This window comes from Mesoplodon densirostris, chromosome 1 (assembly GCF_025265405.1).
Source record: "Mesoplodon densirostris isolate mMesDen1 chromosome 1, mMesDen1 primary haplotype, whole genome shotgun sequence".
NCBI classification, from domain to species: domain Eukaryota; kingdom Metazoa; phylum Chordata; class Mammalia; order Artiodactyla; family Ziphiidae; genus Mesoplodon; species Mesoplodon densirostris.
Window position 1 is genome coordinate 170,571,404 of NC_082661.1, and position 26,266 is coordinate 170,597,669.

At 41.3% G+C, this 26,266-nt stretch overlaps 1 protein-coding gene across 2 annotated transcripts; it reads left to right on the forward strand.

Annotated features, from left to right (window-relative positions):
• Nucleotides 1-4,978: 4,978 nt before the first annotated feature.
• TMEM254 (transmembrane protein 254) lies at nt 4,979-11,981 on the forward strand. Of its 2 annotated transcripts, none has more exons than XM_060091799.1 (4): nt 4,979-5,118; nt 6,279-6,382; nt 6,570-6,629; nt 10,266-11,981. In XM_060091799.1, the coding sequence occupies exons 1-4, from the start codon at nt 5,029-5,031 to the stop codon at nt 10,384-10,386; spliced, it is 375 nt and encodes a 124-aa protein (XP_059947782.1). In that variant the 5' UTR covers nt 4,979-5,028; the 3' UTR covers nt 10,387-11,981. The 2 variants fall into 2 exon arrangements, with proteins under 2 accessions (XP_059947782.1, XP_059947792.1); XM_060091809.1 differs by lacking the exon at nt 4,979-5,118 and adding an exon at nt 5,265-5,503.
• Nucleotides 11,982-26,266: the final 14,285 nt, after the last annotated feature.

The window sequence follows — 26,266 nt, forward strand, 5'->3', positions numbered from 1 at the left end:
ATATATTGAAGAATTCCTCTTCCAGGTCTTTCAACTTTATTTATTGTGCCTTTCAGAAGAATGAAGTTTTATTTTATTTTTAATAGAAATTTCTTTAATATGTGGTTAACTATTAAAATGTTTAATTATATTTGTACTCTACATTATAATGTTTTTCATTTTCATTTAGGTGATTTGAACTGTTACTCAAAATGTTATGACTTTTTTCCCCTTTCAGGTGTGATTGAGATAGGATACTACTGTACCCAAAGGGACTTCTCAGAAGAAGTGAGAGATTCAGTGACGAAACTGGTCCCCCTGACACACCGACTATGGCAGATGACTAAGATTCAAATGCTCCCTACCCCTGCAAAATTCCATTACATTTTTAACCTTCGAGATCTTTCTAGGATCTGGCAGGGAATGCTGAACACTACTTCAGAGGTTATCAAGGAACCAGATGTAAGTGATACATAAGAGAGTAAAACAAGTAACTTTGTTATTTATTATAAACTCTAAATAAGGAATGAAGTTTTAAATTGAGAAGAAGTTAAATTTTTTCTTTCCCTCTACAGTGTATAATTTTAATATCTTGCTAAGAAGTCTCTTTCCCTATTCTCTAAGGTTGTAAAATTCTTCTCTCATATTTTCTTTATTGTTTTCAATGTTTAGGTCATTAATACACCCAAAGGGGAGAGAGAGAGAGAGATAAAATGTAAAGGAGTGAAAGATTTCTCTGCCAACCTGTAGGGGATGGAGGTCTAGGATACCTGGAGGATAAAAAAAATTAGCTACTCCTGTTACATGGGGAGCGGGTGAGTTAAATACAAGAAACACCTTCTGAATCTCCAGCTGACATCTCCAGTTGACTGTGGGTTTCTTATAGATTGACATAAACTACTCACGTCTGAGTAAAGATCTTCTGGCTCCTTCTTCTGGATTCCTTATGTGTGCATGACGGGTTAATGGTAAGACCATTTGGTCATGGGCTGTACTACTCTTCCCTTTCATAGTAAGAGGAGGCACAGGACACTAAGTAACTTGCTGGGCTCAGAGAAAAGTGGTGGAAGATATGAAACCTAGCTTCCAATAGTCCTCTGATCCAAGCCATTTTGTCTTCAACAACTTTTATTCTAACATGAGTTACTTTCCAATAACTTCCTCACTGCAGATTTAACACCTGAAGAGAAATACTAAACAAAAATAGCTTGAAATTAGGGAATTTCTTGAAAAGTTTTGGTAAGGTAAAGGCTTGATCAGAACTGTACTTGTGGGGATTTCCCTGGTGGCGCAGTGGTTAAGAATCCGCCTGCCAATGCAGGGGACACAGGTTCGAGCTGTGGTCTAGGGAGATCCCACATGCTACGGAGCAACTAAGCCCGTGTGCCACAACTACTGAGCCTGTGCTCTAGAGCCCGCGAGCCACAACTACTGAGCCCACGCACCACTACTACTGAAGCCCGCTCACCTAGGGCCCATGCTCCACAACAAGAGAAGCCACCGTAAAGAGAAACCTGCGCACCACAACGAAGAGTAGCCCCCGCTTGCCACAACGAGAGAAAGCCCGCGTGCAGCAACGAAGACCCAATGCAGCCAAAAATAAATAAATAAATTAATTAATTAAAAAAAAAACCTGTACTTGTGGAAGATTACCCTGTCACTTGTAGGACAAATTTGAAAAAGAGATTATTGAAGTGGTAGAACATACCTCACTTGGGATGACCCAGGGAGGCAGTAAAAATTAAACCATGGTTTTGTAACCAGCAAAGGCTCATGTGCCTGTGGCATAGAAAGCCAAACTCTGGCAGCAGGTGTTTGCAGCAAAGTCAGGATTTATTACAAGTCTCAGAACCACTCCATTTTTTTTTTTTTTTTTTTGCCATACGCAGGCATCTCACTGTTGTGGCCTCTCCCGTTGTGGAGCACAGGCTCCGGACACGCAGGCTCAGCGGCCATGGCTCACGGGCCCAGCCGCTCCGCGGCATGTGGGATCCTCCCGGACCAGGGCACGAACCCGTGTCCCCTGCATCGGCAGGTGGACTCTCAACCACTGCACTACCAGGGAAGCCCTGAGTGACGGGTTTTTTAAAGGGGAAGAACAGAGAGGCTGGGATTAATCATCATTCTGTGATATTTCTGTGACATTTCTTAATCATAGTTTGGGGAATCAGGATGTCCCTGGCTTATGATTCTCAGACAAGTGGTCCATGGCTCTGGGGTGTATTAGCTTATCTCATCCTGGAGAAACAACCTGAGTTTGTACGTTAACAGTGATATCTACAACAGCAATTTTAGTCATCTGACTCTGGTTGATTAGTGTTCAGTTAGTTAGTTCATTAGATTAATGGTCAGATGGGAAAAAGAAAAGAAATAAAGTTTTGGATAGAGAGATTAATCATAAATTCAATTCAGTATCTTGTAATAACCTATAATGGAAAAGAATCTAAAAAAGAATATATATGTATAACTGAATCACTTCGCTGTACACCTGAAACAACATTGTAACTCAATTATATCTCAATAAAAATTTCAAAAATAAAAAAATCATAAATTCAGCAAGGTAACTTGATTTTAGGGGCACTTGGCTTCAGTTTAATCCAGAAAGATGAGATATCATGTTACTTAATCAACAGAACTCTTGACAGATGACTAGATATGAGGGCAGCCAAAGGGAAGAGTCTGGGTGCCTGGAAGAATGAAGATGATATTAATGTAAATAGGGGAGTCTTGGCGAGGACTGACTCTGTGGATAATAATGGACTTCTTGTCTGTAAGGTGTGGTGCCGTACCTAGTAAAGGTGACCAGCAGGCAACTGAAGAGAGGCTGAGCCTAGAGAGATTGCTTTAGAGTCATCCGGAGGTGAAAAAGTTCAAAAAGACTGTAAACACAGAGAAGATAATAGGAAACACCTGTATGTAGGGGACAAGCAGTAAAAGAAAAGCTGAGAAAATAGAGGTATTCAGAGAGGGAGGAGAACCAAGAGGGTGATGTGATGAAGAAAGATTAGAACTAGGCAAAGCTGCTGAGCCCTGGTAAACCTGATATTGACAGGCCCTGTGGTTTATCTGGGAAATGGACTGTGTCACACATTCTGGAAACCATTCTTTAAAACATAGCCAAATACAGTCATGAAAAAAATTAGGAAACAACTTTGGCTGTTTCCATGTCAACTGAAAAAGTTCTGGAAATATCCCATACGTTATATATAGAGTAGTCCTTAAGAGTACTGGAACACTCAGCTACCACTTGACTTCCAGTATACCTACCCATTTACATGACTTCGGGTACTTCTCTGTGCTATTTCCTGTCTTTCAAATGAAGGACAATAGTCTACAGCATAGAGCTCTTTTGAGAATTAAGTGAGCTAATACTTCTAAAACAATGCCTGGAACATAGTAAGTGCTCAATAAATATCAGCTATTGCTTTCACAATAGCTTTTAAAGCCCAGGTGAAACCACCTTTCTCTCCTGAAGTCTCATCAGAACACTTTGGCTTGATGTGCCTACCACCTAGCATTGATGATACAGCACTTAGCACAGGGGCCTGGCAAAGACGCCAAAGGCTCAGTAATATTAATAACCAAAACTTATAAAGCACTATGGGCTGAACACTTTTGTGAGTGCTGAAAGAAAAATGCACAATGTAAGAGCACTTTTGACTGAAAGAAAAATGCACAATGTAAGAGCTACGAGTTGAGTTTATGCAGTGCCTTACTGGGGACTACAGACCAAGAGACAGCCTCTCAGATAGCTCTGAGGAGGTAGGGGGAGAGGCCAGCATATATGATTTTGGGTAATGAGCACATGCAATCAAGCACACCTCTCAGTAGAAGGTTACTGCTAGTCAAGAGGAACAGATATCTCAGTTAATGATTGTAGTGCTTTTCTAAGTATGGGAAAATGCAAGAATCTGAGTTCATAAAATTTTTTTCCTGAAATATATCTAACCATCTAAGGGCCTGTTTTGCCTGTTTTCCCAAAGCACTGAGTGCGTCATGCTATTCTTCATCCTGAATTCCTTTCAGGGTGTCCTGTAGGTCAGCAACTGCAGTGGCTAATGACTTGCTCCTTGTACAACTGGATGGTGGGAAACATTCTTTGCTTTACAGCGGTTTTATTACAAGTACTAACTCATTTAATTCGCCCAAAAGCTCTGAGGTAGGAACCAATGTATCCCCACTTTACAGATACAGAAATTAAGGCACAGGTGGGTAATGTAACTAGTGTAAGCTTACACAAGAAGTTACTGGCAGAGCCAGGAGGTAAAAGTAAACCCAGGTATCTGTTCCACAGCCCCTTCTCTTAAGTGCTGTACCATATCAGTCCATACATCTTTACTAATGAAGAGAAAGAGCATTATTTCTATTGACCTGAAACAAACAGACTGCCAAATACTTCTCCAGGAAAGATGGGTTTATTCTGCGATAAGCAAAGAATTACACTTTAGGGTCTGCAATCACAGTGAGCCACAGCACAAATCATGTGCCCCCCTCCCCGCCCAGGGACATTGTTGTTCTTCTTACAACACTTGTAAGAAGAAAAGGAAGATGGGAGGGCTATAAAAAACAAAAGGGTCCATGGGTCTTCTTTGGCTGAGTCGTTGCCAGTAAAGAAGACTGGTCTTCTCCCTATCAGCCTCTGCTAACGTCACAGAGTGTGAGAGTTCCCCCTTCCAGTATCCCAAGTCTGTTTAACTGCAGTTTCTATTTATTATTTTTTTTTACATTTCCCACAGAGCACAGCAGAGCTGAAGTTCAAAAATTAGATCCATAGTCATTAAGAGCATAAAGCATCATCTATTCCAACACCATTATCTTAAGCCCCAGCAAGTGACACTCAGTGAGGGGTCTCCCCTGCAAGGTGATAACCAGCCCACCAGGCCAGAGCCGATGGAGATTCGTTTTCAGAGTTCCGGGCCCACAGACTCTTCTTCCTCTGGGGAGGTAGGTGAGAGGAGGGAGGAGTGTTTGCCATGGCCCCGCCCCCATCCTTGCCTTCCTCCAGAGCAGAGGTGGCCTGCTCGGCATTCCCTGGGACGTGCTGCAGCGATGGGGAAGGCAGGAGGAGATGAGACGTACTTCCAGAGGAGCAGTCTGTTCTGGGTCACCGTCATCACCCTCTCCTTTGGCTATTACACGGTAAGGGCAGCGGGCCCTGGGCAAGGCCATGCGAGGGGATAGAGTGCTGCCTTGAGCCACAAGATCCGCACCTACGACCAAGGAGAGGTCGCGCAGGCGCAATCGCGGCTCTCGAGCGCTCTAAGCCAGGGGACTAGACCCAGGAAGAAGACGCAGGCGCAGCCGTCTGCCCGCGCCTTTCGCCTGTGTTGAGATCTTGAGAAACCGGCTGCCCACGCTTTCCCTATATGAAGGCAGGGAATACTCCCCACCCCATGACTCGGTGTCTAGATCTTTCAAGATGGTGGTGGCGAAGTCGAATGCCGGTGGGGCTGCTACCTCCTATTTCCGTACAGCCAAACCCCTGCCTTCGCTGGTCACGGTCCTGGGGCTGGGATATTTCGGGGTAAGGTGTAGCGCGGGGTGCATCTGTTTTGGCCCGTCAGGCTCCCGTAGGGCGAGGGGCGCTGTTGAGGGGGGGCGGGGTCTTGCGCTTGCGCGCCTGGCGCTTGCCTAGGTTATCGGCGTAAGCGGAAGGTCGGTGGGCTTGCAAGCTTTCTGCTTGAAAATGTACCTGTCTTTGCGTCCGCACGGTTACTAGGGCTTAGCCAGGTTTGAGTAGAACTCAAAAAGAAGGAGGTCAAGTTGATGGACAGTTCTAGGCCTGCCAAGTCAGGATAGGGCTTACAAAGCAGAATGTTTGAGGCAGTTGGAATTGCTTGGAAAATGGGGGTAAACCTAAAGGATGGGTAGAATTTAATGGGTAAGAAGGGTTAGAGAGGATATCCATGTTATGACATAGATGTGGAATCAAAAAGACAGAATCTCTACTGAGAGGAGCAGCGACTTTTGTTTGGTAGACAGAATTCATTTAAAGGATACAGGAAAGATACCCAGAAAAGTAGGTTGGGGACTAAATTGTGTAATTCATTAATAACAGAAGTCAGTCAACCTGCGCACTAAATCTGATAACCACAGAGTTTCCTCAGCATAAATCTCCCAGTAGAATCGCTTTCAGAAAATAGAAGTAAAGAATGGAAGCCCAGATGACTTAGTTCAGAGTTTCTTTGGTCTGTTTCTGTTTGGTCTGATTCTTATAGAATCAGGATTATTTAATAGCCTCGGTTAAAAATAGATTTAAGTGACCTAATAAGCATTCTGTGCTTCTGGTTCTCTTTCAGTGGATGATCTTCTGGCCTGAGGCTATTCCTTATCAGAGCCTAGGGCCGCTGGGCCCCTTCACTCAGTACTTGCTGGAGCATCATCACACCCTCGTGCACAGTTGGTAAGGAGAGCTGCAGAAATGGGGTGTGGACCCTGCAGCTCCAGTGTCCCTGTAGACCTGGAAGGCCCCTGGTTGCCTTCTAAGAGTGGTGCTAGTTCACATTAAAGCATCTTTCTCTTGGGGGTTTCTGTTTTAGATTTCATCAGCAGAGAACCATCACCTTGAACTAGGCTGACTTTTGTTTCAGGTATTGGCTTGCCTGGCTGATTCACGTGGGAGAGTCCTTGTATGCCATTGTATTGTGCAGGTAAGTGTTTTTAATAGGTCTTTGTCGCTTTTCTCTTGGTATCTAATATAAGTTGAGAGTAGCCACATTTAAATAATTCATGCGCTTGTAGGCCGAGAACAGTCTCAGGTAGAGTCGAATCCCCACACTTAATACTGAGCCTCTCTCAGTACTCAGAGGGAGTACTCAGTAAATAGTTAATGAATGAATTCATTTGTGTTAATGAGTCAATTATTTAGTCATTTAATTTAGATGATTTTTCTTCTTTTTTTCAAAAGTCTCTATATAGCCCCAACTAGAAGAAAAGATTAGGAGGCTGGCCTTATAGTTTGAAAAAGAGCTGTATTGACCTAGCCCAATGATTCTCAGCCTAGTTTCACAACTGAATCATGTGAGGAGCCTTCTCAACATTCACTTGTCTGGTTTCCAGGCCCAGAGATCCTAATGTAGTAGCCTTGCTTCAGAGGTAGGAACATGTCATTTTTTCAAGGTCTGTAGGTGATTCTGGGATGCGTTGCAAGCTAAAAGTCCTGCGACTAGACCCTACTCTACAGTTGCCAGTGCAGGATAATACAATGTGAGAGAACTGAAAAAGCTTTTCTTTACATTTAGACTTTATGTAAGCATACAGAAAGTATGGTGTAATGAAAGACATGGTTATAGTAATGCCAGATTGCTTTGCAATTGATTTTTTTTTCTTCTGGTCAAGATTAATTACCACCTCTGTTTTTGTGGTATTCTAAAAGTGGAAAATAAGATAATTTATTGTTTTAATAATAAAAGTAATTAATATTTCTTGGGTGCACACTATGCCAGACAGTGCTAACTGATTTAAATAGATTATGTTCCTCCACCTTCTGGTTTATTAAACAAGCTGGACTTTCTAGGAGAGGAGGAGAAAGCAGCTTTATTTTTTCGCCCGTCTCCACTCCCCCAAGGATTACTGTCTGTCTCCCACCCTAGCCCTGGACGATATCTGAAGCAGGTCCATAGATTTTCCAGTCACTATCTCATATTATCTGGTCAAGTCCAGTCTATTCATTAAAACTATGAACTTTTATCTAATTCAGAACATCTGTTCTCCTCCAGCTGGGGCTCAGCAGCCTGCTGTGGGGAAGAGGGGGTAGTTGATGTCTTCCCTCTCATTCCAGCTTTGTTCCCTGTTCACTAGCGACAGCTGCCTGTGGCCCCTTGGGGTCCTGGGAGTAGTTAGCGGAAGCAGAGCACAGTCTGCCTTGTGATCAGGCAGCTGGGTGCTGTGGTGGTTGCAAACCCATTGTTGACTCTTTCTCTCCAAAGGAGCCTTGGTGGATTTTTGAGAAACCGCCCATCACTAGGGATCTCCCTTCTGCAGTTCCCTTGATGGTTCCTTCAGACCTCAGTCAGTATGTCACTTGCAGTTTTCCCTTAGGATTTGTAATGGGGGTCGTGGTGGGGGGCAGTTTCCCTTTTATTGAGATCTCTTCTACCCTTTAGTTAGGCCTCTGGGGCGGGGTTGCTTTTAAGCTCACCCATGCCAGTGCCCTTCCACAAGACCTGTAAGGGTCACGATGACAGCTTTCTTATCCGTCCAGCAGGATAAATCTGCAAGTGCGTGCAGTTCCCTGGGCAGCCATGTACCAGTAGTTAAACGTCTGAGTTAGATATTAAGCCTCCCCCAAATTACTGGGGACTCTTGTTAGGCTGAGTGGTTCCGTTGAAGCTGTTCTTTGGGCTGACTTGGGATAGGAAGTGCCGCAGCACTAGTACCTCTTTCTAACGACCTCTTCAGGCTCTCAGTGAGAGCTTAGCTCGGAGGTGTGTGGTCCAGCCCTCCACATTATAGTGTTGGAGTACTTTACACCTATTTTGTTATCGTCGTTTGCAGCCTCTAATGAAAACGAAAAGACTCAAATTGAACATCCTGCTCTCAAGTTCTTTGATAGGCAGTGGGAGAAAAGGCATAGAGAGGTTAGGGCACTATTCTCATGTTCCTGAAATCATTTTTTTATGGCCTAACGTGTTGCAGTGTATCATTGGTGACTGTAAACCAGAATCAATATTCCTTTTGACTTATGAACGAATACATTTAAGTGAAAGAATCATGAAGACATGTAGAACAATTGGAAGCCCTACCCCACATCCCACTATCCAGCAATAAAAAGAAATTGATGAATTCCATTTAACCAGACATAAGACTGGACTGAACATTCGACTTTATAGCCACCATATCTATATACATATAGATATAAACTCTTGTATAACTTTTTTCTATTGTCATATATGCCTGTTTTCCTGTGTCTATACCTATGAATTTACCTCATTTCATTAGTACATAGTATTCTATTATATAGATGTGCCTTAATGTATTTAACAAATCCTCCTTCTGACAGACTTTTAAGCCTCTAGTTTTTTGGGGTTTTTCTTTTTTTTTTTGACTATTATAAATAATGCTGCGTAAACGTGAATTTCTTGTACATCCTGGCCCACTTTGATATATATTTCATTTTTCTACTGTTTGGTGGTAGAATGTATGAATATAGTTGATTCTACTGACCTCACACCTAGTGACCTTGATACATTCATTTTTTAGTTCGAATAGTTCATCTGTTCATCTAATAGTTCATCATTAATAATTTAAAAGATTCCTTTTCATTTTCCAGGTACACAATTGTCTCTAGAAATAAAGACAGTTTTATTTCTGCCTTTCAATTCCGTATACCTTTTATTTATGTTTTTTCCCTCGTTGCACTGGCTAGTACGTCCAGTCCAGTGTCAACCAGAAGTGGTGATAGTAGGCATCCTGGCCTTGTTCCTAATCAAAGGGAAAGCTTTCAGCATTCTGCCTCGTGTTTTTTCTAGAGTTGTACAGACCTTCTCTGTCAGAATAAAGAAGTTCCATTCTCTTTCTAAGTTTTCTGAGAACTTGTATTGAGAATGGATGTTGAAATTTTCAAATGCATTTATTAAGATGATTATATAATTTTTCTCCTTTAATCTGTTAGTGTAGAAAATTATATATTTTTTACATATATTTTAAAAAATTTTGTTTTAAATTAAAAGTCATCCACATGAGACTTATTTATATACAGATGAGACTGTAGCAAACCATTCACTTCATCTGGGCCATTTTCTTTTGAGCTTGGTGTTAAGCAGTTTAGTTTGAATGGCTGTATAAACAGGTATTTATTATTACCATGTGCCAGGCCCTTTACTAATCACTTTGGATAACTTATCTCAAAAATCATCTCAAAACTTGGTGAGATAAATATTATTATTCCTATTTTTCAGACAAAAAAACTGATTCTGAGAGAGAGTGAATGACTTGCCCAAGGTCAAGCTGGTAGTTGGCCAAGACAGATTTACATCTGGTCCAAAATACTTGCTTTGAAGCCATCCCAGTGCTTTCTAACCCTATATGCTCATCAGAATCACTTGAGAAACAGTTTCACAATACCATGTCCTAGGCAATAGCCAGATTGCTTCCCAGGGAAGTACCATTCTAAATGCACAAGAAAAACGAAAATAAATAAACTAAGTTAATAAGCTGGAGGAAAGCGCAAAATAAGCCCCATGAAAATAGATAGAAGGAATACGTTTTTAAAAAACTAGAAGACAATAACTCCTGTGAAACCATAATATTAAAATTCTGGTGGATAAATTTTTCTTTTTTTTTAGGTCTAAAGGCATCACGAATAGTTGGACTCAACTACTCTGGTTCCTGCAGACGTTCCTTTTTGGGATGGCGTCTCTCTATTACTTGATTGATTACAGACCAAGACACCATAAACAAACTTAAAAAAGATATCCAAAAAAGCCTGAATCACTATTTTGTACACTTGAAACTAATATAATATTGTAAACCAACTATACTTCAATTTATAAAAAAGAGAGAAAATATAGCATATAAAGTTCCTAGGAGAAAAAAAAGATGTTCAAAAGCTCTCTCTACAGTGACATTCAGCCTCACCTTTTTTGGGGGGTGCTGTGTTTATTTGCTCTTTCTAGAAAGTTATGACCCTCTAGTTATTCATTGTTTCTTCATCTGCTCTGGTTAAACTTGAGTAGATAGTAGGAAAAGATTTTAGCTTCCCAGTTCTGCAGACTAACCTATTTGGCAGAGGGCTTCCAGCTACCTTCTTGCGGTCCTTGGCTGTGTTGGCATTCTCCCTGTCACCTGGTTTAAGCCACATACTAAGTTTGCTTGTTGGGATATCTTTGCTCCTACCTTCTGATTAAAACACCTTACCCTTACCACCACCATCTTATCAGCTCTCCTTTCCCCCAATTTTTTTTCCACCCACCTGGACCAAAATAGAGTGACACTTCCATAACACATCAGTTCCACCCACATTTGTTAGATACCTGTGAGATGGGATCTTCTCCTCCCAGGCTTCCATTTCAGATTATGGAGAAAGATAAGACAAGCAAGTGCCTGGAATGGGGTGGGCCAAGAGGTGACACAGAGGCACAGAGGACATTCTGGGAACCAAGAAGGAATGACTGGGGAATGCTATCTCTGCTGCTGCCAGCCAGAAGTGATGCTTCCCTCCACTCGGACCCTCCGACATAGTGCTCTGTATGTGCAGGGTCTGATGGCCACCTTCAAGTCAGGACCACATCTTAAGACAGCTTCGTTTTTTCCTCTAGCACCTGTCCCATTGCCTCACACACAGGTGTTCTCTCAGTGTTTACCGAACAAAGGAGGGAAACTCTGATTTCACTTTGCACTTGTTCAGCATCATTCCAATTTTTATCTGAAAGCTGCAGAACCCATTCAGTGTACCCTTGCATCAGAGAAAAGCGCAGGACGGCCCTTGACTGGTACCGCCATGTTTCTGTGGGTCCTCTGGTGGGAAACCCATATCTTTTTCACACTTTCCTATTCTTGGTCACTTTTTCCAGACACTGTAGATGTCTCCCTCCAGTTCTGACTCACTCAGCTATTCCTGTTCTAGAGAGTCTACACCATGGGTTCTCCAACTAGTTACTACCTCTCTCATTCACCTGGTTATAACTTAACTACTGACTGGTTGGGACAGGAGGGTTACTGACTCACCTCAAGGAATCTTTAGGGCTCCTTTCCTGGAGGACCCCCTGCTTGTTCACTAGGGACTAGACCTTATTTTCCTTCCATGACACAGTAAGTCATGTTATTTATTTTAAGCAAACACGAGAAACAGTCCCCCTCCCCCCAAGAAAGAGGCCTCAAGTAAAAGCATAACCATGAAAGATGATGGACTATGAATTGGTTTTGGTGGAAATCAACTTCTACACATAAATCCCAGTCTTTGTTTCTCTTGTGATTAAGAGGTTATTATTAATGGTGCCAAGGATAATATGGCAGATTACTGAATGAAATGTATTAACTTGAATAAAATGTTGTGAATTGTGTCTCCAATCAAATGCTTTTTTTGGTCAGTTTTGATAGTATTGTCACACATTTGATTCTACTCTTTCTCAAAAAGACTCCATTCTGGAACTTTGTATCAGGGATTTTTTTTTCCACTGATAAAGAAATGCAGAATGCCCTAGTTGTAGGACATATGGTCTTCCTTACATTTCTAGAGCTGTCTAAGTCCACTTAAGTCCTCCACATACACCAAGTTGTGGGTGGACATGAGCACTCCTTTCATTACAGGATTGGCCTCCTGTTTCCACTACATTTCATTCAGTGTTTGATGTAGTCTGCAGCAAGTGAAAGGAGTACTCTGATTTTTTTTAAATGCCAAAAGTATAAAATGCTGTAATCTTATTTGGGGTATTATCATGGCTTAGAGCAAAAAAGGATCTTAGTGAGCAAATGGTGCAGGTCATTCATTTTATAGACCCATAAGCTGCATCCCAGGGAGGTGAAGTAACCCACAGAGGCCAGACTAACTGGATCTCCTGTTCCCCCTCTTCCTTCCCCACAGTCCAGAAGCGTAGAAGTAAGTCTGAAGCAAAAAATAAAAAGAAACATCTTAGCTTTGTGTTGCAGTCACAGTGGTGATACAGGGGAAACATCTGTGTTGAGTTTGGATGAGAAAAGGCCAGAGGCATCTTGTTGGAAACAACCATGGAGGGCAAACAGACTAAAACCCCAAATATATCAAGGGCAAGTAGAATTTGGAAGAACAAAAAAGCAAGGACCAATGGCGGGAACAAAAACAAAAAACTAATGACCTCACGACCTAAAAACAGGCCAGATTTATAAACTAACACTATTTCCTACATTCAACATGTTTATGAGTCCATTGCAATCCAACTCCAAACGTTTTATAAGCCACGGTTTTAAAACAAGTTTTGAGTTTAAGAGGCTATACTCTAGATGTGTAGAGAGGTTCTTTAGCAAAACAACTGGTCATCTGGGAGCCTGTATGTATTTACATGGAGGGCCTGAAAACACCAAAGAAATGTTGGAGACCTGCCTTTAAGGTTAGAGCACAGAATGCAATCACATTGTTATTGTTGCTCAGGGCACTTGCTGGAACCTTAACTAAATCTCTTAGTTGAGCAGCCTGGGTTGTAAATATCATTTTTCCTTTCCTCTTATCAGCACAGACAAAAAAGAATCTAGGGCACCTGAGTAATATATTTGTAAGTCTACGAGACCCTTCTCTCTGCAAGGCTCCTTGTCCACATCGAATTGGAAATTATGGTTCCTTTTTTGTCAACGTTGGACAATGAGAGTGTGTACTTATCATTTCACATTTCTCTTTATGAAGATCTATAGTCTGATTCCACGGTGGACACTTGAAAATCCTATCCAAAATACTGTATTTGCAATTCTATCAACAAACATTTTAAGATGGCTCTTACGGGACTTCCCTGGTGGCACAGTGGTTAAGAATCCTCCTGCCAATGCAGGGGACACGGGTTCAAGCCCTGGTCTGGGAAGATCCCACATGCCACAGAGCAACTAAGCCCATGCGCCAAAACTACTGAGCCTGTGCTCTAGAGCCAGTGAACCACAACTACTGAAGCCCACGTGCCAGAACTACTGAAGCCTATGCACTTAGAGCCCGTGCTCCGCAACAAGAGAAGCCACTGCAGTGAGAAGCCTGCGCACCGCAACAAATAGTAGCCCCTGCTCTCCTTAACTAGAGAAAGGCCGTGTGCAGCAAGAAAGACCCAACGCAGCCAAAAATAAATAAATAAATAATAAAATAAATAAATTTATTTTAAAAAAATGATGGCTCTTAAGCTTTCTGAATAGGATTGAGTATACTAATTGCTCCATTTCTGTTTATAGTAAGGCATAAAGTTGGATTATGGAAAATACTTTTGGTGTACTAATACTGTTCAGGGAAATATTCATGAAAGAACTTTTACTTTTTCCTGTACCAACACATTGCACTGGATGTATGTAGTAAATAAAAAATTACTCAATATAAATTGTCACTAAAATTGAAATCTTGACATTGCTGTAAATAAGAGGAATGACATCTATAATATAAAGTAGAGAAATGTTCCCTGAACCTCGGACATGGAAGGACCACCCTCACAACACAAATCTTCTTAAGCAATAATAACTATGAAATGCCACACCTGGTTACTTTGTTCATTATATTTTTCTCTAATACATATGAGAATAAAGCATACTTTATATCGATACCTAAAATCATCATGCATACTAATGCTACATTCAGCACACTATTAATAATCAAAAAGTATTCTACTATCCACTGAGACTGAAGTTGGGATTTACCTGGCTCCAGACACAGGATTTTAGGCAAGTCTGTCACCTTCCTGGATCTCAATTTCATCATTAAAAAGAATAAGGGGCTTCCCTGGTGGCGCAGTGGTTGAGGGTTCGCCTGCTGATGCAGGGTACGCGGGTTCGTGCCCCGGTCCAGGAGGATCCCACATGCCGCGGAGCAGCTGGGCCCGCGAGCCATGGCCGCTGGGCCTGCGTGTCCAGAGCCTGTGCTCCGCAACAGGAGAGGCCACAACAGTGAGAGGCCCGCGTACCGCAAAAAAAAAAAAAAAAAAAAAAAAAAGAATAAGAATAATTTTACATTGTGGCTGGGATGAAGATAAAATAGTAAATTTAAATGAAATCATCTATGTAAACCAACTTTGTAAACTGTAAAATTAATCAAGAGTATAGTTTTTACTGGAAGGTTGGTCATAGATGATGATGTATCCTGAATTTCTAAAACTTGACCATGCAGATGGATTCTGTGAGATCTTGTGAAAACTCAGGTTCTGATTCAGTGAGTGTGGAGTGGGTCCAAGATTCTGCATGTCCAGCAAGCTCCCTGGTGATCTTCAGACCACTTTGAGTTGAAAGATTTTTAGAGAAAATTTAGAATAAGAACCCAATTGGTTTGACCCTGATTTCATGAGGCTTGGGGTTGATTTCTATACATGACAACATGTTTGTGTCAATAAGAAGCACAGCTAAACACCCTCACTGGGAGCTCAGCACTCAGTGTAAACAATACCTGGAGTCCTGACAATCAGCGAAAAGCACTGCTGTGGGGCTAAAAATGCTATGAATATAACAAAACAGAAACAAAACAAACAGACTCACAGAGACAGAGAGCAATCTAGTGATCACCAGTGGGGACAGGGAAAGGGGGAGGGACAAGATGGGGTGGGGAATTAAAAGGTATAAACTACTATATAAAATAGATCAGCTACAAGGGTATATTGTACAGCACAAGAAATATAGCCAGTACCTTATAATAACTTTAACTGGAGTATAATCTATAAAAATTTTGGGGCCTCTCACAACAGTGAGAGGCCTGCGTACTGCAAAAAAAAAAAAAAAAAAAAAAAAAAAAAAATTTGAATCATTATGTTGTACACCTGAAACTAATATATATTGTAAATCAAGTATACTTCGATTTTTAAAAAGCTGATGAAATTAGCCAATTGGCATATCTGCATACTCCTCCCTCCTTGAGAATAAAAGTTTGGGATTGAGGTCTTTTGAAAGTAAAAAAGAACTCAATATTTTTCAAATATTTATTTTTATTCTAGACACTGATATGAAATACCTAACATCCACAACTCTTTGAGGTAACAATTTAAAGTTGAGGACACTGAGGGGAGATCCCTGCCCAAATGGCTGACTAGCTCAGGCCACTGACTCCTTCTCCAAAGATCAAACTTGAAGAAACAGTAAACACATGAGAGAAGTATGAATTCCTAAAACCAAAGGGAAAATGTAGGGAACGTTCCCCCCCACCATCCCGGACAGAAGACTAGAATTGGTGTAGAGGTGGAGAAAGGGGAGCCTTGGGCAGCAGGGAGAACTAGGTTGGTGGAGAACTTTTCATCTTCTGTTCTTGTCTCTCCCTCAAGTTGAGCAGACAGTTATGGGCCTGACCCTTCAGCAAAGAAGTAGGCAGTAGCAGGGCCCATGGCAGCTTCTCCTGATATTAGCAACACAAAACCCCACTGGGTGATGGGGGAGAGTTCATGAAAACAGGCTGACAGCCCTCAGGCAATCACTCCCCTACACTCCCAATCAAATCACAAGGATTGTGGACTACATTGTTATTTCTTCCTAAAGGTTCAAAAGTGAAAACCTCAGGCAAAACAGTGACCAGTGGAATGGTATCAAACAGGGACTCTTAAAGGGTTCTGTGGTTCCTGAATTCTCATCTTTAAATCATTGATTTCAGTGTAGACTAAGGCCTGGCCTTAGCCCTCCCCCAATGCATTATCAGACCTGCTGGTTGATGCCCCAAGGGAAAACAAGATCACAAGCCCAAAGAACTGGACAGCAGAGAATGACAAGCATAAGCTGAGCCACACCTGTCATCTGAAACAGAAGTGTTGGAACATAAGGACCCGGAATCTAAAAATCCTCTTTAAGTAGGACATAAGGAGTTAATAAGAGAATATGTTAACAATATGATATACAAATAAGAAACCACACACAAAAAAGATCTAGGTGAAAATATTAGGCATGAAAAATAAAATAGTTGAAATAAAGAACCTATTAAATGAAAATAGAACAAGTGAAATAGAATGGATGTAGTTGAAGAAAGAATTTGTAGACTCAAGCTTGTGGATGTCTCACAGTAGGAAAATACAAAACATAAAATACAAAAGAAAAGCCTGGAAATGTGGATGATAAACATAGAAATGCCAACGCCTAGGGGTATTAGTTCCAGTTGGAGAGAAAAATAAAATGGAATGGAAGAAATATTTGAAGAAATAATGGAGAGAAATTTCCCCCAAATTGCCTTATTTGAAATGACTTATAAAGGGCCAAACAAAAGAGATAAGGCATACCAATCCCTAGGCATAACAATAAAATTTGAGAAAAATCAAGACAAAGAGAAAATTCTAAGTTTCCAGAGAGAAAGAACAGATCACCTCCAAAGGAATGACAATGAACAGACAACAAACAACTACACTGGATGCTAGAAGACAGTGAAAAATAGTTTAAAAGTACTGGGGAAGAATTACTTTGAATGTAGAATTTTATATTCAGCCAAATTATCATTCAAACAGGAGAAAGTGATGGGAAAAAGATTCCCTGCCTTCAAGGGCTCAGAATGTTTGCCACACAAAAAGACCCACATTGAAAACACTTTTGGGAAAAGTCCTTAAATAATAAAAGGGAAAAAAGTCAGGCAATGCTGCCAGAGATATAGGGTAGGGAGGGAGGAGAGGCATCAAAGAAAAATAAAAGGATATAAACAGGCCCAAATTTAAATTATATACATTCTAGCTAATTTCCATGATGGGTATATGTGTATGTGTGTATGGGGTGGAGGGCAGTAGGATAAGTGAACTGGGCATGAGAGTAAGTTGAAATATAGAGCTTCTTCAGTTATGTCGCAATAAACCCACTGTACATTGAACTGTAAATCGAAAATGCATTAAGGGGCTTCCCTGGTGGCGGAGTGGTTAAGAATCTGTCTGCCAATGCAGGGGACACAGTTTCAAGCCCTGTTCTGGGAAGATCCCACATGCCGCGGAGCAACTAAGCCCGTGCACAACTACTGAGCCTGCGCTCTAGAGCCTGCATGCCACAGCTACTGAAGCCTGTGCACCTAGAACTCATGCTCCACAACAAGAGAAGCCACCACAATGAGAAGCCCACGCACTGCAACGAAGAGTAGCCCCCACTCACCACACCTGTAGAAAGCCCGCACGCAGCAACGAAGACCCAGTGCAGCCAAAAATAAATAAATAAATTTTTAAAAAAAAGAAAATGCATTTAATACAACTAACCTACCTAGCCTACCTTAAACATGCTCAGAACACTTACATTAGCCTACAGTTGGGCAAAATCATCTAGTACAAAGCCTATTTTATAATAAAGTGTTAAATATGTCATGTAATTTGATGAATACTGTACTGAATGATTGTGTGGATATGGAATGGTTGTAAGTGTATCAGTTGTTTACCCTTGTGATCTCCTGGTTGACTGGGAGTTGCAGCTGCTGCCATTGCTCAGCATAACCAGCAAACCAGTGGTTACCAAAGGGAGAGGGTTGGGAGGAGGGGCAAAATAGATGAAAAGGATTAAGAGGTACAAACTTCTAGGTATAAAATAAATGTTAACAAGGTTGTAATGTACAACACAGGGAATTAGTCAATATTTCATAATAACTTTGTATGGAGTATACTCTATAAAAATATTGAATGATTATGTTCTACACCTGAAACTAATATAATATTGTAAGTCAACCATACATAAATTTTTCTAAAAAGAACCAAAGTTTGAGGAACTTTCCACTTTCTAACCCTCTAGAGTCCTCTAAAATCTCAATGAACTAGAATTTTTCACCTTGATACAACCTCAGAAAACCCGAGATGAATTAACCTTATCTTTCCTGCTACTAGGAAATGAAATCACCCCAAAAAGATAAGATCTGATAAAGAGAAAGCTCCCTAAGAGGGAATCTTGCAGGTATTCTACTTTCTAAGGGAAAAGTAATAACATAGCAACCCTCTGAGAGAATTGATAAATAACAAGTCACATTTCAATCTTTTCTGTAATGGGTGTTTCCACTTAAGAGCAAAAGGCAGCAGGGTGTAATGGAATAGCACCCTTGGCTTTTTTTTAATCTTTTTTTTTTAACATCTTTATTGGAGTATACTTGCTTTACAATGTTGTGTTAGTTTCTGCTGTGTAACAAAGTGAATCCGCTATATGTATACATATATCCCCATATCTCCTCCCTCTTGAGCCTCCCTCCCACCCTCCCTATCCCACCCCTCTAGGTGGTCACAAAGCACCGAGCTGATCTCCCTGTGCTATGCGGCTGCTTCCCACTAGCTATCTATTTTACATTTGGTAGTGTATATATGTCCATGCCACTCTCTCACTTTGTCCCAGCTTCCCCTTCCCCTTCCCCGTGTCCTCAAGTCCATTCTCTATGTCTGCATCTTTATTCCTGTCTTGCCCCTAGGTTCATCAGAACCATATTTTTTTAGATTCCATATATATGTGTTGCACCCTTGGCTTTTGAGTGACAACTATGTTCAAATTGTTACCCATTACTTACTAGGTATATTACCCTAGATAAATCTCATGTCTTTGAGTCCCAGTGTCTACTCCCTTCTTGTTTTGTTTATTTCCTTTTATCTCCATCTCCCTGCTGCCCCCACTTCCAGGCAACAATTCCAAGGTGTTTGCTGTGCCTGTTCTTTGAAAATGTACACTGTTGTTTTGTGAGCAGGTATTTCTGATTTAAATGAAATTGCCATATGTCAGTTGCTACTAAACTCTGGCATCTTGAGAAGGACTCCCAGGACAGTGTGAGTTTGGTGACTTAATCTGATTTCCAGTTAATTTTTGACAATTTGCCAAAAAAGAGCTGAGTTGCCCACATTCCCTGTTGCTCCCTTGGAGGGGAAAAAAATAATCTCTAAGACAGTGTGAGAGCCAACTGGAACTCACAAGGCTTTTGAACAAGACAGGAAACAATAGAAAAAGAAAGTCCAGGCTGGCCAACTAGTATAGCTCATCTTGGATGCCTCCAAAAATCTGTCTTATCTTTGTTCAACTTAGCCAGAATTGCATTTAACTACACAGGATATGAGACCAAATGATGTCTGTGGTCAACTCATAATCAGAATGCTGGAACGGACTGCAGAAATCTTCAGATAGACACCCCACACCATCATTTTACACTGGGAGAAACTGAGCGCCTACAAAGAAAGGTAACCACCAATGTCACACAATCAATTTGCTGTCAGACCTGGGTCTCTGACTCCTTGCTATTTCACCAAGCTGCCTGTCAGCAGTATTGGATGAAACATCCAAAGTAATGTTCTCAACAGCATGGCTCACCTCCCAAATATTTTACAAATATTATCCAAGAAAGATGCATTAAGAGTGAGAGTAGTTTCCATCATTGTTGTTAGTGGCCCTAAACCCCTACATCCTGTTCATGTTACTGGCCCCTGCCTTTGATACTGTATCCATAGCAATGTACAAATATTGTAAACATTCTGCAGACCTAGGGGTGTTCTTGCCATTGGTTAAAGGTGCAGCAGTAATACATTGCACATGTACACCGAAAAGGTTATTTATAGCATTTATGAAGCTTTAACGTCTGCATAGCAAAAGAATTTGCTGGGCTTATGTTCTGGGTATTACAGAATATTTCCTAGGAAACTGAAAATAAATATATTATGAAATTTCAATTTTGAAACATATTTAGTATTGTCCTGGCATCCTGTAATGGCTGTTGCAAAACACACTGTAGGCCAGAGACAGGCATTCCTTGTGTAAACCCACTAAATCCTTTGAATCTGTAGGAATCCCACAGAATGTTGCTTCTATGTTAATAATAATAAGAGTAACATTAATTGAACAGTCAGTGGGTGGCCAGGCATTAGGCTTAGAGCCTTGTTTGCATTCTTTCATTTAATCCTCACTTTAACCCCTAGGAGGTATGCCCTGGCATCCCATTTTCCCAATTAGAAAACTGAGGCCTAATGAAATTAAGTAGCTCATTAACAATCAGAGCTAGTGAGGGGTAGAACCAAGAGTCAAGAGATAGCTGTGACTCCCAAACCTATGTTTGTTACATGTGTGTTTGTTGCCTATTGGTTGTAAATTACAGATGCAACCATAGCGTAACATCTCTCTGGCATCCATACATTCACAGTGAAATATTTTGCTCTGTCAAATACACATTTAAAGTGGACTCCACCATCTAAATCCTTGTGTAGAAATCATTTGAATTCTACTTCAAGTAAGCAATCCATTCAAATATCCCTTTGAAATGGCATCTGGAAGGAAAAGATGTTTCCATCTGAACATGAGTCTAACCAGGGACTGGTTAGAGAGGCCTCCTCTGAAACCACTGGAGCTTGGCCTCAGAAAGATCACAGTGATGCTTCCTGATTAATTCAAGAGGGGGAGGGGAAGAGGCTAGATCAGGAGCACAGAGCTAGTGAGCTGGGTAGGAGGGCTGTTGTTGTTGATGATGCTATAAGGCATCATCTAAGGTCAAGTCAGTGGCACTGAGGGCTTCTCGGGGTGGGGGTGGCCAGGCCCCTCTCCTGATCAGGTACACATGCTATTTTTCTGGAATCACTGTGGGGAAGATAGCTCCATTCAGGACAGCTATAACTGTCCCCAGGGGTACCACTTCTGGTGTGACGATACATCCAGACTACGTGGAGCAGGTAGGGAAATGGGCATTGGCCTTTAGGGCCTGTGAGACCAGGCATATTCAAACAGCATCAGGATGGAGATTAAGAGGCCAGTGGGACTAGTGAGGGCTGGGCAACCAAAGGGCTGTGCTGAGGAATGGGGCGGAGCTGAATCATCCCAGTGACATTGGGGTGGGGGGAGGGGACTGTCTTGTAAAATGCAGCAAGGAGAACTCAGCCTTCATTATTTGGAAGTTCTAAAATAGAGGTTTTTATCCCAGCATCCATGGGTGAGTCAATGAACCTTTAACATTATCTGAGATCCAAAGAGACCCAGCAACAGACAGCCTGGGGCCTCCAGGAATTGTTCTTTGGGGAGAGTGGGGGGCATTGGTGGATGCAGTATCAAAGCTCTCAGATGCACTAAGGAAAATGGACTTAGTGAATGAGATTGGAAGGCAGGGGACTTGCCTGGTGGTCCAGTGGGTAAGACTCCGTGCTCCCAGTGCAGGGCGGGGTGGGGGAGGGGGGCCTGGGTTCGATCCCTGGTCGGGGAACTAGATCCCACAGGCATGTTGCAACTAAGAGTTCACATGCCACAGTTAAGTATTCCACATGCCACAATGGGGATCCCACGTGCCGCAGCTAGGACCCGGCACAGCCAAAATAAATAAAAATATAAATAAATCTATTTAAAAGATTGGAAGGCAGAAGAAGGGAGCAGCTGCCACCTAATTAGCCATGCAGCCTTGAGCAAATCTTTTATTGATACCTCTTGAACTTGGGTTTCCTCATGAGGCAGTTAAACCTGAGATTTATATAAGGTACCAGCTTTAAAATTCCATAAAATTCCAAAAGCACTATCCACTCGTGAAACAATTTACTGGGAGAAATAGTGAGCTTCCTGTCACTGGAAGTATTCAAGAAGAGTGAGAATAGCCACTTGTCTCGTATGCCATAGAAAGAATTCCTATATTAGGTAGGAAGTTAAGATTTGATTTTGAGTAATAAAAACAACAAAAATAATAATAGTTAACATTGATTGAATACATAATATGTGCCCAGCACTGTTCTAGGCATTTATACACATCTCATCTGATTCTCTCAACAAGCCCAAGAGGCATGGGTACTATTAACATCCCCATTTTACAGAGGACACTCAGATCAGAGACGCAAGTTACCAGAGATCTCACGTCTAGAAAGAGGTAGAGCTGAGATTGGAGACCAGGTTTCTCTGACTCCCCCAAGTCTTAACCACTGCCCAGTTCTGCCTTCAGCACCTGCTGCAGCCAGGATAGGCATGCCTTCTGCCGGCCCGGGCTCTGAGTACAAGGCAACGTGACTGCCTCCAACTTCATCTTCCTCCAAGGTGGGCAATTGAGTATGGAATGCAGACAGCCAGCTTGCCAACAAGGCTGCTTTCCTAAGGCTTGTGACGCGAGCAGAAAGGAGCTGCCATCACTGCTGAGAACCTCAGCTCCTCTGGGCTCCTTACACCCACCACTTCATTTTGCAGAAGAGGAAACGAATGCCCAGAAAGTGTGAGCTAACAACCCAAACAAACACAGCAAATAAGCAGCAGAGCTTGGAAACAGCTACCTTGAGCCTTAACTTCCAGGCCAGTTCTCAATGTCATTCTGTTTTTTAGCTTGTTAACTCTCACACACACACACACACACACACACACACACACACACACACACACACAAAACATAAGAGCTGTGAGTTGAGTTTATTTACTGTCTTACTGAGGACTGTAGCCCAGGAGGCAGCCCCTCAAATTGCTCTGAGGAACTGCTCTGAAGAGGTATGTGATTTTGGAGAAGGGATATGTACAATCAAGTACACATCTCTGTAGAAGGTTGCTACCAGTCACAAGGATCAGATATCTCAGTTAATGATTTTAGTACTTTTCTAAGCATGGGACAGTGCAAGAATTTGGGTTCATAAAAATTTCTCCTGAAAATATGTAACTACCTGAGGGCCTGTTCTCGCAGTTTTCCCAGAGCACAGAGTGCCTCATTCCTAAGCTTCACCCTGAATTCTTTCCAGAGTGTGCTATACGTCAGTAACTGCAGTGGCTATTAACTTGATTCCTGTAGAACTGGATGGCAAGCAACATTCCTTAGTTGGCAAGTTAATCCCTATGACCGTGGTTGCTCTCATGTCCCTCAGTTTTGAGATCTGATATATACACATTTTTTTCTGATGAAGGCCTATAGATCAGGCACAACAAATTAGAGATTCACAAGAGTAGCAATTATTTAAAATTAAATCAAAAAGATACATGCACCCCAGTGTTCATTGCAGCACTATTTACAATAGCCAGGACATGGAAGCAACCTAAATGTCCATCAACAGAGGAATGGATAAAGAAGATGTGGTACATATATACAATGGGATATTACTCAGCCACAGAAAGGAATGAAATTGTGTCATTTGCAGAGATATGGATGGACCTAGAGACTGTCATACAGAGTAAGGCAAGTCAGAAAGAGAAAACCAATATCGTATATTAATGCATAAGTGTGGAATCTAGAAAAAATGGTGTAGAGGATCTTATTTGCAAAGCAGAAATAGAGACACAGATGTAGAGAACAAATGTATGGATACCAAGGGGGAAGCGGTGGGTGAGATGAATTGTGAGATTGGGATTGACGTATATACACGACTATGTATAAAATAGATAACTAATGAAAACCTACTGTATAGCACAGGGAACTCTACTCAGTGCTCTGTGGTGACCTAAGTGGGAAAGAAATCCAAAAAAGAGGGGATATATGTATATGTACAGCTGATTCACTTTTCTGTACAGCAGAAACTAACACAACATTGTAAAGCAACAATATTCCAATAAAAATTAATTTACAAAAACAAAAAAAAGTTAAATTCTCTGGCTCTTCTAAAAATTCTGATCTAACCTTGCCCCACACAACCAAATTTCCCTCTTATTGATCCTGAATCGGCATTTCTCCCCCTTTTCGGCAAATTTCTTCACTAACATTGACCCAAAAGCACATATCCCAGCTACTAACCTTTTTCCGAGCCATCACTCCAGCAGAATTCCCTCCCAAATCCTCTCTTCTTTATCTGGGCAGATTGGAAATTCAGTCTCAAGTGGCAACCCTGAGGAGACAGCAATCATTTGAACATTTAGTTTACAAACTAAATTTATACCTCAGTCAGAAATGTGCAACCCCACTCCCTCCCCATTTAAGCTTTACAACAACATAAAAAATTTTCATTATATTTTAGATTTACAAAGGAATAAAATCTGCAGACTGGTTGGAACAGTTTAGAATTCTGCACTCATCTATATCTCTTAGTCCTAGGAAACTGAGTTAAAGCAGAATTGTTCCAGAGCTAAGATATTTGCATATGCCTTCTTTTCTCTTTTCCTTCCTTCCTTTTTCTTTTTTCTTTTCTGTTCTATTTTGTTTTTGTTCCTTCTTAGTCAAGTTCAGTGGTGTTCAAATTTTGGTTGCAAAATTCTCAATTTAAGTGTGGGGTTTTTTATAAAGGATGTTCAAGGCCTAGGTAAGTGTAGGTCACACGCTAGTTTGGGGATTGACACTTAGCGAGATGCACTTCCATAGCCTGAGGCACGTCCGCAGTGAAGAGCAGCCTTTGGAGTCCAGTGTGACCTTGGGCAGGTTTCTTATCTGTTCTCAATCCCATTTGTAAAATGGGGGCGATGAAGGTGGAAACAGTGGGTCCCGGGCTGTTCCACCCTGATCTCTGGCACCCTCTCCCTATCTCACTCAGAGGCAGTTAGATTGTCCTCGGCATCATTTCCTCAATCTGCATCATGGTCACCTCCACCAGGTCCTTCACACTCAGGGACTGTGTCCTATGCTGGGTCTCAAAACTCTGTTCTCCACTTTCTCAGGGATGAGGGAGCTCTCAGAGTTTGGGGAGGCTGGGCCCAGCCCCTCTTCTCCCTTAACACTCAGCACGTTTTCTACACAGTCTCCCCAGCTGGGCCTTGTTTGCTCACCTCTGGTCCCTCCCAGTCTTGCTCTTTTGTCTGCTTCCCACCGCCCTGCTAACCTCCCGGCTGGACTTGGGCAAGGCCCTTTCTCTGGACGTCAGTTTCCTCTTCTGGACAAAGATGAATGTGGCTGCAACAGGAGTTGTTACTGCTATTACAAATGTATCCTGTGCTTGTTGTGAAACATTGAATCATTCAACAATGAGAATGTCTAACATAAAGTTCCCAGTTACATTAATACCCTCACTCTCATCCTAATCCCTGTGCATGTGCATTCTTCTAGATTTCAGCTATATATATATATATATAATATATATATAAATAAACTAGTGTATAATATACCTGCACACAGACTCACAGACATTCTTTTGTTCATGATGAGACTGTATTAGGCACATTTTTCTGCAACTTGCTTTCTTTATTCAACAGTAAATCTTGGAGGTAATTCCATGCTGGTGTACATAGATAGAATTCATTCATTTAATTAATTTATTTATTTACTTACAGTAAGTATTTATTTACTTACAGTTTTATTGACATATAGCACTGTATAAGTTTAAGGTGTACAGCATAATGATTTGACTTACATATATCATGAAATGATTATTGCAATAAGTTTAGAGAACATCCATCATCTCATACAGATTCAAAATTAAAGGGATAGAGAAAAAATTTTTTTCCTTAATGAGAACTCATAGGATTTACTTTCCAAACAACTTTCACACAATATATAACATACAGCAGTGTTAATTATATTTATCATGTTGTACATTACATCCTTAGTATTTATTTGTCTTATAATTGGGATTTGTACATTTTGACTACCTTCATCTAATTCCCCCTCCAACCACCCCCCATGTCTGGTAACCACACATCTGATCTCTTTTTCAATGAGTTTCTGTGATTGGGTTTTTTGAACTATAATTGACCTACAACACTGTATTAGTTCCTGTTACTCAACATAGTGACTTGATATTTCTATACATTTCAAAATGAACACCATGATAAGTCTAGTTGTCATCTGTCACCATGCAAAGATATTACATAATTATTGACTATATTCCCCACACTGTACATTTCATATTGTTGCAGTAAAAACAGAAATGAGACATTTCTTTTCTGATAA

Coding starts and splice junctions, on each gene's coding strand:
- TMEM254 (XM_060091809.1), top strand. CDS start 5,399: ATGGTGGTGGCGAAGTCGAATGCCGGTGGGGCTGCTACCTCCTATTTC. Junction 5,504..6,278: donor TGGGGCTGGGATATTTCGGG/GTAAGGTGTAGC, acceptor GTTCTCTTTCAG/TGGATGATCTTCTGGCCTGA. Junction 6,630..10,265: donor TATGCCATTGTATTGTGCAG/GTAAGTGTTTTT, acceptor CTTTTTTTTTAG/GTCTAAAGGCATCACGAATA.